Source organism: Natator depressus, chromosome 1, assembly GCF_965152275.1.
Source record: "Natator depressus isolate rNatDep1 chromosome 1, rNatDep2.hap1, whole genome shotgun sequence".
Classification (NCBI taxonomy): domain Eukaryota; kingdom Metazoa; phylum Chordata; order Testudines; family Cheloniidae; genus Natator; species Natator depressus.
The window spans coordinates 227,592,110-227,605,745 of record NC_134234.1 but is presented as its reverse complement, the minus strand read 5'-3'; the positions used below and the strand labels follow the sequence as shown (position 1 = coordinate 227,605,745).

Below are 13,636 nucleotides of genomic sequence, written 5' to 3'. Positions count from 1 at the left end.
TAATATCCTTCTTTGACAGGGTATTAAGTATTGTGGCTTGGGGGGAGGGGCAGGGAAGCAGTAGATGTCGTATATCTTGACTCTAGTAAGGCTTTTGATACTGTCTCACGTGACCTTCTCATAAGTAAACTAGATAAACATAGCTTAGAAGGACTTACTATAAGGTGACTGCACAACAGGTTGGAAAACTGTACTCAGAGACTAGTTGTCAATATTTCACAGTCAACCCAGAAGGGCATATCGAGCGGGGTCCCACAGGGACCTGTCCTTGGGCCAGTTCTGCTCAATAGCTTCTTAAATTATTTGGATAATGGCACAGAGAGTACACGAATAAAGTTTGCAGATGATACCAAGCTGAGAGGGGTCACTTTGGAGGACAAGATTAGAATTCAAAATAATCTTGACAAACTGGAGAAATGGTTTGAAATAAATAGAATAAAATTCAGTAAGGATAAATGCAAAATACTACACTTAGGAAAAAATAATCAACTGTACAATCAATACAATTATACAATCAATACAAAATGGGAAATGACTGCTTAGGAAGGAAGACTGAAAAAAAGGATCTGGGGCTTAGAATTTATCAGAAACTAAATATGAATCAACAATGTAACACTGTTGCAAAAAAATGTGAATATCATTCTGGGATGTATCAGTAGCAGCATACTAAGCAAGACACGAGAAGTAATTCTTCCGCTCTACTCCACACAAAAAGCCTCAACTGCAGTATTGTGTCCAGTTCTGGGCACCACATTTCAGGAAAGATGTGGACAAACTGGAGAAAGTCCAGAGGAGTGCAACAAAAATGATTAAAGGCTTAGAAAACATTAATTTTGTAAATGGTCCATGATTTTACAATGGGACAAACCCTAAATCCATACACCCCTGAAATTGGAGTTGTTAAAATCCAGTTCTGAGCCCTGATCAGAATTTTACGATTGGAACCCATCTCACCTTAAAAGGCAATAAGGATTACCTTCAAGCAGATGAACTTCTAGAAATATCAGCTAATGCCCAGGTTCAGAGTCCTAAATGGAAATATGAGACAAGCCTGCTGGATTGATTTTTAGAGGCAATGTCAGTGGAAGCTGTGGATGTCCAGCACCTCTGAAAATCAGGCCAGGGCTCTTTTGAAATGTTATTTAATAACTTTCGTGGAACTGTATGGAGACTGAGCCAAGAGAAGCATTGCCAGGTGAGGCTAATACAGGACAGGGATGTAATTTATGGGTGGAGAGTAACTTCTGCCTAAAGCTGAATGAGATTAGCAAAGTATGTCTGTGATAAATGTTCAGCAGAAAGCTGCTACATCTCATTTCTTTCACTCTTTGCTGAACAAACGAACACACTGAATTTTTATCATCCCCAGTATTTTTATCCCTCGCAGGCTTATCTTGATGTTATAGAGCAGTTTGTACTGAAACAACTCAAACCTGTGGATCTCCATTCACATAGGTAGGGTCTCATCCTTAGAGTGAGAATCTGTGATCTCCATCAAGAAAGGGCCGAAGAACATGATATTGCCATTCCCTCCATGAGTAACAGTAATAATTTGAATTTATATAGCTACTTTCTTCTAAGGATTATAAAGGTGGGCAAGTATCACTATACAAATGGGGAAAGCTCAGGCATAAAACCAGTTTTGTTATCCAAGGTTATTCAGCCAAATAAAGCCAGAATTGGGAATAGGGCTCAGGTCTTCTAACCCTCACTAGACCATGCCTAGGTAACATTGTCAGTGCCAGTAGCCATAATGGGGATAGTGGACCTTAAGTAGGGGCAGCACTAGTTCTAGAAATCATAGATCAAGAAGCAATAATAGTAAGACTAGTGCGTTCATTTTGGAGCTGCAGTTGCTAATTTTCTACATGAGGTTCTGGTGCTAATAGCTAAAGAGGCAATACTTCCCCTCTCGCAAGCACAGAGCCTGAGTGTAGCAAAAACCTTTAATAAAAAGGAGGGGAGTGACTCAGCATTAATTTGGGAAGACAACAACTAGGGCTCCTAAACACAAACCATGAGCAAAAGACCCACCCCCAAGTAAATTGGGCAGCGTTCTTTTCCCCTCAGGGTCTTAAGTCCAGCAACCCAAAAGTCCCTTTAACGTGCCCATCCCTTCTTTGCATCCCACTCACAGTTGCTATCCTTGGCCAGTGCAGCCCCAGAGTCCAGAGGTTCACATCAGTGATTGCAACTCTTCGGTGTGTAACAAGACTCTCGATTGAGTCTAAATTAACTCTTTTTTTTTTTTTATACCGTGGAGAGAGGAAGGGTCAAATGGTGTCTAGAACCCACACCACACCACCAAGTACATGTGCCTATCCCCACCCTCTCTCAACTCATTGGGCTTTGGAACCCATGTTCCCTGCCTAGCGAGTGCCGTTCAGTTGAGGGAGGTTTAGACTGGACATTAGGAAAATCTTTTCATCAGGGTAGTTAAGCACTGGAACAAATTGCCCGGGGAGGCTGTGGCATCTCCATCATTGGAAGTTTTAGGAACATGCTAGACAAACACCTGTCGCAAACAGTCTAGTTATTATGTAGTCCTGCCTTGAGTGCAGGGAACTTGACTAGATGACCTATTGAGGTCCCTTCCAGTCCTACACTTCCATGATAGTTTCTACCAATTTGTCCAGTATTAAAGTTAGGCTCACTGTCCTATCAATGCCAGGTTTGCCTCTGGAGCCCATTTTTTAAAAATTGGTGTTGCATTAGCTACCTTCCAGTCATCTGGCACAGAGGTTCGTTTCAGCAATAAGTTATATACTCCTATTATTAGCTCTGCAATTTCATATTTGAGGTCCTTCAGAACTCTTGGGTGAATACCATCTGGTCCTGGTGATTTACTACTGTTGAATTTATCAATTTGTTCTAAAACCTCTACTACTGACACATCAATGTGGTACAATACTTCAGATTTGTCACTAGGGTTGCCAGACGTCTGGTTTTTGACCGGAATGGCTGGACGAAAAGGGACCCTGGCAGCTCCAGTTGGCACCGCCAACTGGACCATCAAAAGTGCGGTCAGCAGCGCATTGGGGGCCCAGGGCTAAGACAGGCTCCTTGCCTTCTCTAGCTCTGCATGGCTCTCAGAAGCGGCTGCATGGGTGGCCAGGGAGGTTATGTGCACTGTCCCCGTCCCAGTGCTGGCTCCACAGCTCCCATTGGCTGGGAACTGCGACCAATGGGAGCTGTGGGGGTGGCGCCCATGGGTACGAGGACAGCACGCGGCACCTCCCTGGCCGTGCATGTGCTTAGGGGACCTGGTGGCCGCTTCAGGGGAGCCACAGAAAGTGCCACTGGGACCCCAACCCCCCCCCCCCACACACACACCCCCAACCCCCTGCCCCAGCCCTGAGCCCCCTCCTGCACCCCAAACCCCTCATTCCTGGCCCAACCTCAGAGCCCACATCCCCAGGGGGAGCCCTCACCCTCTGAGGTTGGGCCCCAGCCTGGTGAAAGTGAGTGAGGGTAGGGGAGAGCAAGTGATGGAGAGAGGGGGGATGGAGTAAACAGAGGCAGGGCCTTGGGGAAGGAGCAGGGAAGGGGGCTGGACAGGGGTGTATGGTTTTGTGCCATTAGAAAGTTGGCAACACTATCTGTCATCCCAAAAGAATAGCTCTGCTGTGTGTATCTCCCCCATGTCTTCTGCAGTGAGGAGAAGATGTGAAGAGTTCATTTAGCTTCTCCACAATGATCTTGTCTTCCTTTAAAGCTTACGTGGGGTTAATTTGACAGGGGATACAGCTCTATCATAAAAGTAAACAGAATTTGTGATATGGATAGTTTCCCATTATATTTCCTCACCTGGATTTTCTCAGTCCTCCGTGGGCAGCAGTTTCACCTTGTTAAAAAGGTCACTGTCTAAAATGTCAGAACCACAAGACCTCAATCAAGCAGCAGTCAGAGATGATCCACTGCTTCCCACCCTTCCTTGAAATTGGGTTAACAATTAAAAGAGAAAAAGAGATGAGGTAATATCTTTTACTGGACCAACTTCTGTTGGTGAGAGAGACAAGCTTTCAAGCTACACAGAGCTCTTCCTCAGGTCTAGGAAGAGCTCTGTGTCACCTGAAAGCTTGTCATTCTCTCCCCTACAGAAGTTGGTCCAATAAAAGAAATTCCCTCACTCATCTTGTCTCTCTAATATCCTGGGACTCACACAGCTACAACACCGCTGCATACAATTAAAAGAAGAAGATTACAATTTAATATTTAAACAACATGTTTAATATTTGCACATTAAAAGTGAAATCTGTTCCCTTCATTCATGATCCAGTGTGGTCACAGTCACTTTGCTATTACATGATCTGAACAGACTGGAAATGATTTTATCATCAGATACACTTTTGGGAACAAGAGATCACACAATCTGCCATTGCAAAGCTACAGAAATAAAGCTGAGCTAGTATTTAATAATTGAAAAATTGTTATCAGGTATTTGTATATTGGTGCAAGGTTGGGTGTTTATAAACCTGCCAATTTCATTACCTATCTGAACCTTAACAAGATACAAGACAAACCTGGGAGCTATTCATTTTGCAAATAAGTCAATTTGGTGATCAAAATGACAGTACTGGTGCACAAGGTCCTTTATTCTATTCATCCATTGCCTTACTCAAAAAACATTGAAATCACTGGAAAGACTCCCCTTGACTTCAATGGGCTTTGGATCAGGTCCACAAATATAGGTAGGGCAATGGAAGAGCAAACTTTCCACTATTAAGACTAAGAGGGTAGTCAGTGGTTAAATATCAATGCTAATTTAGGGCCTTGATTATTGACCTCACTGATAAGAGTAGTGTAAATTGCAACACAATTTTTATGGTGTGGACATCTGTCCATTTTCTGGACCAAGATCACCAAGCTTATTTTACATAGGTTACCAAATAGTCATTTTGTATGGTCACCATAACCCTGGATAGAGAGCAGGAGCTGAATATTTTGCACTGACATTACCAACTGTCTACACATCCAGCCTGCAGGCCGTAATTTATATTTTAAAAATTGCTTAAACTCAGCTAGTCTAATGCTATTTCAACAGTGCTAAATTTAATCAAAGTTGTTTCTAGTGATAAGATGAAAATTTCTTGTCTTGACGATAACTAATGCAGATTACATAAAGTTTCCAACAATCACTTGAAAAACAAAATGAATTTTTTTTTGTAGAAACATGAAATAAAAAGGTAAAAATTACATTTATTTCCCCCCCATAAACACTGAACAGTAGGAAAAGGCCAAAGGCTGCTTTGGTTTCATCCTCTTCTTAAAAGAGATCATCTCTGAAAAGGCATCAATTGGCATAAATCCAGACAACAGCAGCACTAATTCTTGATTTTAAAATATGCCAGAATTTCTACTTAAGACACCTCTGGCAATAAAAATGATGCCTGTGGTCTCTATCCATGCCAAAATACAAAACAAAAACAATTTTAAAGCTCTTTTTCACCCAGGGGGTGCTGCAATATTGCAGGAGTTTCCTTTGCCTAGAAGCTAAAATCCTGACCCAGGTTGCCTTGTAAAGACAGCACCATGAAAAAGGTGAGAAAAGATCACAGTTAACTGTTCATCTCTTTACCTTTGATCATCAGTGTAAGTCCTGGCTACAGCTTATAGAAAGTCCCCACCAGTTTCCATATCTCAGTGCAAGCTAAGTAACAGGAGCACCAGTTAAATTTTGACAGTCTTCAGGGAAAGACATAGATGCTTGCTTATCTGATTAACAAAAGGTCACAGTGGACCTCTTCCAGATTATTTTGAATTATTTTTTATTTTTATTTTTTAAACCACAACCAAATTTTCCCTTTCCCTTCTCGATAATGATTCTTCCGCATTGAACTGCATTTGGCTGGTGCGTCAGACAACATTACAGCTTATTACAGCCGGTTGGGAGCCACAATTTCCATTCTGCAGGAGAGTCTGACCAAAAAAAAAAAAAAAAAAAAAATTGTTCCAAACCAGAATAAAAAGCCAAAATTTTGTAATTTCTTGTGAACCAAAAATTAAGAGGAAAAAAAAAAATCAAGATGGGACCATCTAAACATTTAATTTCAATAGCTTTGAAATATTTCATCAATGTAAAAACATTTCATTTCAAAAAGTGTCATTTCAATTCATTTTGTTGTGACTTTTATACCATATTAAATCATTACATACATGTATTTTAATAGAATACCAAAAGCCAAACAAAAATCAATCAAAATTACTCTGAACACAAAATGTTTTGACTTTTACCCATTGCAAAAGTAAAAAAAAAAAAATCTCTCTGTTCCTGCAAAAAGTTTTGATTTAGTCAAAACTGCATTGTGACAGAAAAGTATTCTATCCATTTTTTTTTTTTAAACCAGATCTACTATTTAACCCTTGAGGTGGGACCATCGGGGCAAGTGACTCAAATACAACCAGTACATGCTCAAGTCTGTTTCCTCGTGCATGGATGAGAGAGAGATGCTGTATTGATTTTCCTCAAAATGGAGAAGGAAACACCAGGCAAATGAAACATCTGAATTCCACTGGGCACCCCTTTTATATGTATGATCAGGACCAATAAGGCAGCAGTCAGAAGGGAGATATTCAAGGCACGTGAGCCTTAATTTGCAAAGGCCTTTATTAAGCATTTCACTGCAGACTAGATCGGCCTCTTCCTTTAGCCTGATATTAAGCTGCCATAAATCAACAATGTTCCACCCAAATCCTAAATTTAGAATTTTCCTAATATACTGCAAGCTAATCTGGCAGGACACAACTGACCCAACTTCCCATGTTCTACTAGGACAGAGGGACTTCCTCCCAATTTAACAACTGACCTCTATTCTATTTACAGTAGTGGAGAGAACATGGGATTAGTGCAAAGCTCTTTACGCAGGTCATGAGTTGCAGAGAAATCGGCCATTATATGAAAAGGCACTTTTTTCACATAAGCAGTGCTATATTTTACATGAAATTCAGAGGCAAAGAGTGTGACTAAATAAAGTGCACTCTTTGTGATGCAGCCTGACCAAATTAAGTCTATGCCTTTACCATTAGGTTGTCCCTGGCTCAGCTAACATTTCATTGCTCAGCTGGACTGAGGCCAAGTAAAAGAGAAATACCAGAAATAGGATACCATACTACCCAGACCAGGGATCTTTTCCAGCCTGGCAATTTCTTGCATTTCTATCAATTTATATAGACAGGAATAGCAGCTGCACTGACATAAGCTGAAAAAAAAATTCAAGGGCTACCAATGCTAATGTCTCAGATATTCAGGAAGATCCCCAGCCTATAGTGTTGCAAAGTTACAATGGGTATACAGTTTGCCTTCCTCTGAAATAGCCAACACTGGCTCCAGTGGATGGAGACAGGATACCCATGGTCTGTGTAGGAACACAGTTCCTATGCTCTTCGACATTTTTGGTTTTTGGTAAGTACACTTGTTTTGAAAAGTGTCTATTCTGTATTTTGATGTGCTCAGGTGGGGACTGTGGGGAAACCAACAAGATCCAAAATGACTGTAGGACATATAGCAGAAGGAGAGTAAAATGAAGAATGTGACCTAAGGTTTAGAGGGAAAATAAACCACACCTGATTACTCATAGTCTTGTGAAGGGAGGGGGATGAGTTCCATAGTAGGTTAGGGTTCTTTTGCTCTGCTGTTTCTGTTATTTGGGTGGTTGCAAGTAAACCGAGAGAAAGAAATAAAGAGATTTTGTCCTACTATGCTTCAGGCTGTCTTTTGTTTTACACATTTCCTTCACTTAGCTGAGCAAATCCGTGCTTGCTTGTGTTTGAGCTGAGAAACAGAAAAAGCCCTGAAGCAGCTGCAGACTTGAAGGTCAGATAGAGCCAGAGCAGTCAGCAGTGTTGGTGGGATCATGACTTAGAGCAGTTTTCCAGAAGTGCCAGATGATGCCATCCCATTAGGATTCAGCATTAGTCATGTTCATGAAATGGAGCACTGAATCAGCCACTGTCCCTGAACATCAGACAAGCTTATTTTTAGCTCTGAAGTTAACAGCTTGAGTCCATCTTTATTCATAAGAAAACCAACTGTTTAAGGCTCAAACAAGGTGTTTAAAATATTTTATAGTGCTATGGTTTCCTTTACGGAGTACAGGGTAGGAGATGGATGATGCTCCACTCGCCCATAACAACCCATCTCACCACATGTCTGTGTCCCTGGGTGACCCCTCTTACTATACATCTTGTTTTAGAGTGCGTGTGCACGGAGACTGATGTGTTAGCTGGAAACCTGCCTCCCTTATAGCTACTGATGCTTCTTTGTCGGTTCAGCTGTGCTCCAAATCATGCTATAGACTCACAGCTGAATCAAAGAGCAGGAAGACGTGGTGGTCAAGACAGAGGCAGGCAGCACGTTTTCCCCCCACTGTGGAAGCTACAGTTGAATCTAACTTAACCAGTAAGAGCCCATTCCTGCAAGGTGCTGAATGCCTCCTGTGAGACTAATTTTTTTCAGCTCCCATTCACTTCACAGGAGATGTTCAGTCTTTTGCAAAGTCAGGTCTCAAGATTGGAGACAGCCAGGTGGGAGGGTGGTGAATCAAGGACAGGAGAGGTGCCCTGTGGTGGCAGCAGCAGAAGCTTCAAATGAAGGCTCGAAAGCTGGGAGATGGAGCAGTAAAATTTCTCTCCCACCCAGTGCTTCCCCCTCCTTTCCACCAAAGTATATCACCACTTTATTCTACCTGACCCTTTCAGTGACAAGTACCTTTAATGTTGCAAAAGCCATCCCATTCATTGCCCTCCATCACTGCTACGCTTCCCCTGACAGGTCTGTTGGCAGCTCATCTCTGCCTTCATACAGAGCAGATAGTTCACTGATGTTGTAATGCTTACATGACCCCATTAGTAACAGCACACAGCTACAATCTGTTGTGTAAGAAAGGAAATTCAGAATTCATCATTTATTTTACACTGAGTTTATGAAAACTGGAATTTCCTGTCAAGATAAAAAGTCCCAGAACTTTCATGGTCTCTCCTTGGGCTCATCCCAGTGCTGGGAGTCTGCAAAGACAACTTTTTCCACAACATAAACTGTCTTTCCCTGCCCCACGCATCAGTTAGGAAGAGTCAGAGCCACTGATGCTTTCAGTAGCATTTATTCAGGGAATCAAAGAAGACCCCTGCACTTCCAGGCTACTTTCTGTGCCAGAAATAGCAGCAGAATGTCACAGAAGATTTGAAAGCGTAAGAAGCATGGCCTTTCAGTTCTGGTGCTAAAGTGAGGTTCAGAAAAATCTAGGTTCAACTCCCAGTTCTACCATGTATTTCCTATGTGATCTTGGGCAAGGAGCTTAGGCCCAGATCCTCAGAGATATTTAGGCAACTAACTCCCATCCTTAATCTCTCTGTCTCAGTTCTCCATCTGTAAAATAAGAGAGTGGTACTTCCCTGCCTTCCCGTGGTGTTGTGAGAATAAAATGATTAATAGTTGCTCAGATACTGCAGTGGGTGTACACACATAAACCCAGATCATTCCAATAAAAGGAAGTGATATTTTATAGCTCTCCAATCAGAAGAAAGTAAGGACATGATTTGGACATTCATCACTTGCCTCTTCATAGCATATTAATTCTGACCATAGTCTAAAATAAAGTTTGTCCCATGGCTGCTTAGAAGTTTTAATTTAAAAAAAAAAACAAAAAACCAAACCTTTGGACAAACCCTGAATTCCTTCCCCAGTCAAACCTCACGTTGGAGACAATGGGAATTTGCCCCATTAAGAACTGAGCAAGGACTATACAGCACATGGCTCCTTGTAAACACAGAAGTGTCCAATTAAAGCTTTGTAAAATAAAAGCTGGAACATGTGGAAGTTCCTTTCGGCCACTGGTTTCTGCAGTAAGGAAAAAGAAAAAAAAGGTTGTTTTTTTTTTAAAAAAAAACCTTCCCTTTCCTTCTTCTCTCATCTTCCTTATTCTCTTCCCTTGCTGCCTTTTCTGATCCTCCCTTTAACTCCTTCCTCAATTCATCTTCCCTCTACTTCCCTCACTTTATTTCTTTGGAGATATTTGGGAGTTCACTGGTTGATTCTTGTGAACTGGGTCCAGCTTTTCATTTATACTAAGGCCTCTTTACGCCCTGTTGGCAGAATAAAGACCATTTACTCTCACTTTAAGACCTCTTTATGCTGACAGAGTGTTGTAACATTTACTCCCGTCTTAAGGTCCCTTTACACAGCCAGAGTAGTGTAAAGGGACCCAGGTGTAAGGAAAGGAAGGAAAACGAGGTAAGCACTGCTCAGTCTTTAGTTAACTCCTGTGTTCAACCTACATTCACCCTGCCCTACATTTATCTTTGAATTTCACTACATCACACTGCCTGGTGCTTGATGTTTCACAGAGATATAAGTACTTTCAAATGTATATTTTTGCTCAGAAGGCTGAACAGTTTTGGCTACTTCCTTTGTTCAGTTAGGTGACAGGTGGGTCAATCAATTCCTTTCAAAAATACTTCTTCATTATCCCGTATGTTGAAGGGCAGTAGTGGGAATGCAGCTGAGCCAGCAAAGCTTTTGAGGTGATCTCAAATCTTGTTCCTTGACTCTTTTTATTCCAAATATGCACCGCATAGGTGTTCTTGAAGAGTCTGTGAAGCTCTGAAGAGCTGACCACTTCAAAGTATTTCTTCCAGTCCTGCCAGCGGATGGGATAAAAGGCTTCTCTGGGAAGAGTACTGACTCCTTTACAGCTTTTACTGCTCCGGAGACTCCTGATGGAGCACCATTTTTTGAAAACACGGGTTAAAAGCTGTGGGCCCTGGTGCCCCCAGATCCAGCCGTTGTAATTATCCACATAGTCCTGCATGCAAAGCTCTATGAACTTGTGTTTGGCTTCAAACGAGAGAAAAGCCCCATTCAATACATATTTGGACTGTGTTCCAAGCACATTGGTGAGGTTCTTTAAGTTCTTAAGGACTATGAAGTCTGTGTCTAAGTAGATACCCCCAAATTTCCACATGATAGCAATTCTACAGGCATCAGAAAGTATGGGTAAGAAATAAGGCTCCCATCTGTGCTGGGCCACCGAATACCAGTCAGCTAGAGGGGTACCAGAGAAAAGGTCATTCAAGTCCAGTGGGCGGATTTCCACATTGGGGAAGCAGCTCAGCAGAGAGAAGCCCCAGTGTTTTGGCAGAGTGAAATTTCTGTTTGCCAACCCCTTCATAAGGATGACTATTTTGGTCTCAGGGTGAGCCCTGGCTGCTGATTCAACAGAGCACATAAAGAGAAAACTTGGGTTGGTTCTATCTGAGGTTTCCACAAAAAATATATCCCCAGGCGGTGGAGGTGGCCTGCCAGATACAGCTGGGGGAGGAGAAGGCACAGATTGAGGACATTTGACTTCCAGAGGCAAGCCATACAGCAGACTCTTGCTTTTGGCATCCTCAGTGATTCTCCAGTAGAACATTATGGAGACAAAGGACATGAACTTAAAGGTGATGATAAACACAGCCCAGAGCTTGTGGTTCATCACCACCCTGCTTAGCTGTAGCACGCAAATGGGCATTTTGTACATTTTTGCCTCTACCCCGGGGCCTTGTTCTTCCAATAAAAAATAGGGTGATCTGGAAAAAAATAAAGGAAATTATTAAACACAAAATACAAAGAGTTAACACTAATCCATATTTTGTAACCTTATGCAATTATATATTTTTGACTTTCACAATACACCGGCTTATTTTATCAATCACCATTATTATTTATTTGTATTGTGGCAGCATCCAGGGGCCCCAATCAGAAACTGCAGCCCTATTGTACTAGGCGCTTTACAAAACATGTAACTAGAGGACATTCCATGCTTCCTTTAACACCATGCAGCCAAATTCTCCTGTCTGTTTACACCCATGCAACTGTATGGATTTCAGTGGGGTTGCGTGGAGCAGAAGTTGGCCCATAATTAGCTTTTTCTTTCACTTCAGACCACATTTTTCACCAGACTAACGTAGTAATGATTCTAGAGAGCTGGGAATTGGCAGCTACTGTCTCTGTAGGGCTGCCATCCAAACAATCCTAGAACCCTGGAAAAAAGTATTGTGTGGAGCACTGGACAGGATTTCCTGCCATTCAACAAGAGAAGTTATTTGATCTGCCCAGGCCATTCTACTAGGCAGTTTATTTTACCCTCTTCTGATTTACATAGTGTAGCAGAGCTCCAGCTTTGCCTCAGGGAGTCCTGTGCTTCCGAGCAGTTAGGGCTTGCCTCAGAGGTTTGCTCTGCCCCTCAGTGTAGCCTCTCTCCCCTCCTAGAGGCAAGGGTTACAGCTTACTGATTCACCTTCATCATTGGCCAGTCAATGGGTTTGGTGTAAGAGCCCTCTTTAGCCCCAGTCTTCCTTCTCCGGGAGTGTTTTTGTAGCAGTGTGAGGAGGGTTGGGGGAAACCCAGGCCCGCCCTCTTCTCCGGGTTCCAGCCTAGGGACCTTAAATCACACCGGCAACAGGCAATTTTCCTATACTACCGGAGCTATAGCCCTTCCCTGGGCTACTTCCCCAAACGGCCCCTCCTAGCACCCTGCTTGGTGCCTGACCATGCTTGTCCTCCCGGGTCTTTCACTGCACATCTTCTTTCTCCCAGTCTTCCCACAACACACCTTCTTACTCCCAGCTCCTACCAGCTGGCCTCCCTGAAGGAGCTTCCTTTTAAACTAGTCCCAGCTGGTTCTGAATGGCCTTCAGGGGATCTGATTAGCCCATTTCCCTTGATTGCTTCTAATCAGTTCTTAATTGGTTCCAGGTGTCTTATGGAGTCTGCCTGACTTAATAAGGGTGGGCAAACTATAGCACACGGGCTGGATCCGGCCCCTCAGGGCTTTGGATCTGGCCCATGGGATTGCCCCCCGTGGTACCACAGGCCCCGTGCCTTTCTCAGAAGCGGCTGGCACCACATCCCTGGGGCCCCGGGGGCAGGCAGAGGGCTCCATGCATTGCCCTTGCCTCCAGGCACCACCCCCCCCGCAGCTCCCATTGGCCGGGAACGGGGAACCGTGGCCAATCGGAGCTTCGGGGGAGGTACGTGGAGGCATGGCAAGGGCAGTGCACGGAGCCCTGTGCCCTCCCCTCCCCCAGGAGCCATGCAGGTACGTGGTTCCGGCTGCTTCCTGGAGCGGCGCAGAGTGGGGCCAGGGCAGGGAGGCAGGGAGCCTGCCCTGGCCCTGGTGCACGCCGCTGCCACCCCAGAGCCACTTTAGGTAAGCGGCGCCGGGCAGGAGCCTGCACCCTGAACCCCTCCTGCACCCCACCCTCCCAACTCCCTGCCTGCACCCGTCACCCTTCCTGCACCCCCAACTCCCTGCCCTGAGCCCCCTGCTGCCCCCTGCACCCCAACTCCCTGCCCTGAGCTGCCCCCCGCAGTCCGCACCCCTCCTGCATCCCTGCCCTGAACCCCCTCCTGCGCCCCAACCCCCTTCCCTGAGCCCCTTCATACATTCCGCACCCCTCCTCTGCCCCAATCCCTTGCCCTGAGCCCGTTCCTGCACACTGAACCCCCTCCCACACCCCAACCCCCTCCCCCGGGGAAATGCATAAAATTTCCCCACCCAGATGTGGCCCTCGGCCCAAAAAGTTTGCCCACCCCTGCTATAGAGGGAGTCTTTTTCAGTTTCTCCTGTTGGATCTATTCCACTTTGTACAAATAATT

At 44.0% G+C, this 13,636-nt stretch overlaps 1 protein-coding gene across 3 annotated transcripts in view; it reads right to left on the bottom strand.

Moving 5' to 3' along the window:
• The window catches only part of A4GALT (alpha 1,4-galactosyltransferase (P1PK blood group)), a 76,423-nt gene that overhangs the window by 11,721 nt on the left and 51,066 nt on the right, over positions 1-13,636 (bottom strand). For 2 of the 3 annotated variants that reach the window (XM_074936956.1, XM_074936963.1), the window contains exon 2: positions 6,246-11,565. The exons of the other annotated variant lie outside the window; for it this stretch is intronic. In XM_074936956.1, the coding sequence (XP_074793057.1) occupies positions 10,443-11,516 (1,074 nt within the window). In that variant the 5' untranslated portion in view covers positions 11,517-11,565 and the 3' untranslated portion in view covers positions 6,246-10,442. Of the gene's footprint in view, positions 1-6,245; positions 11,566-13,636 lie in introns of those variants that run through there. 3 annotated transcript variants of the gene reach the window in all.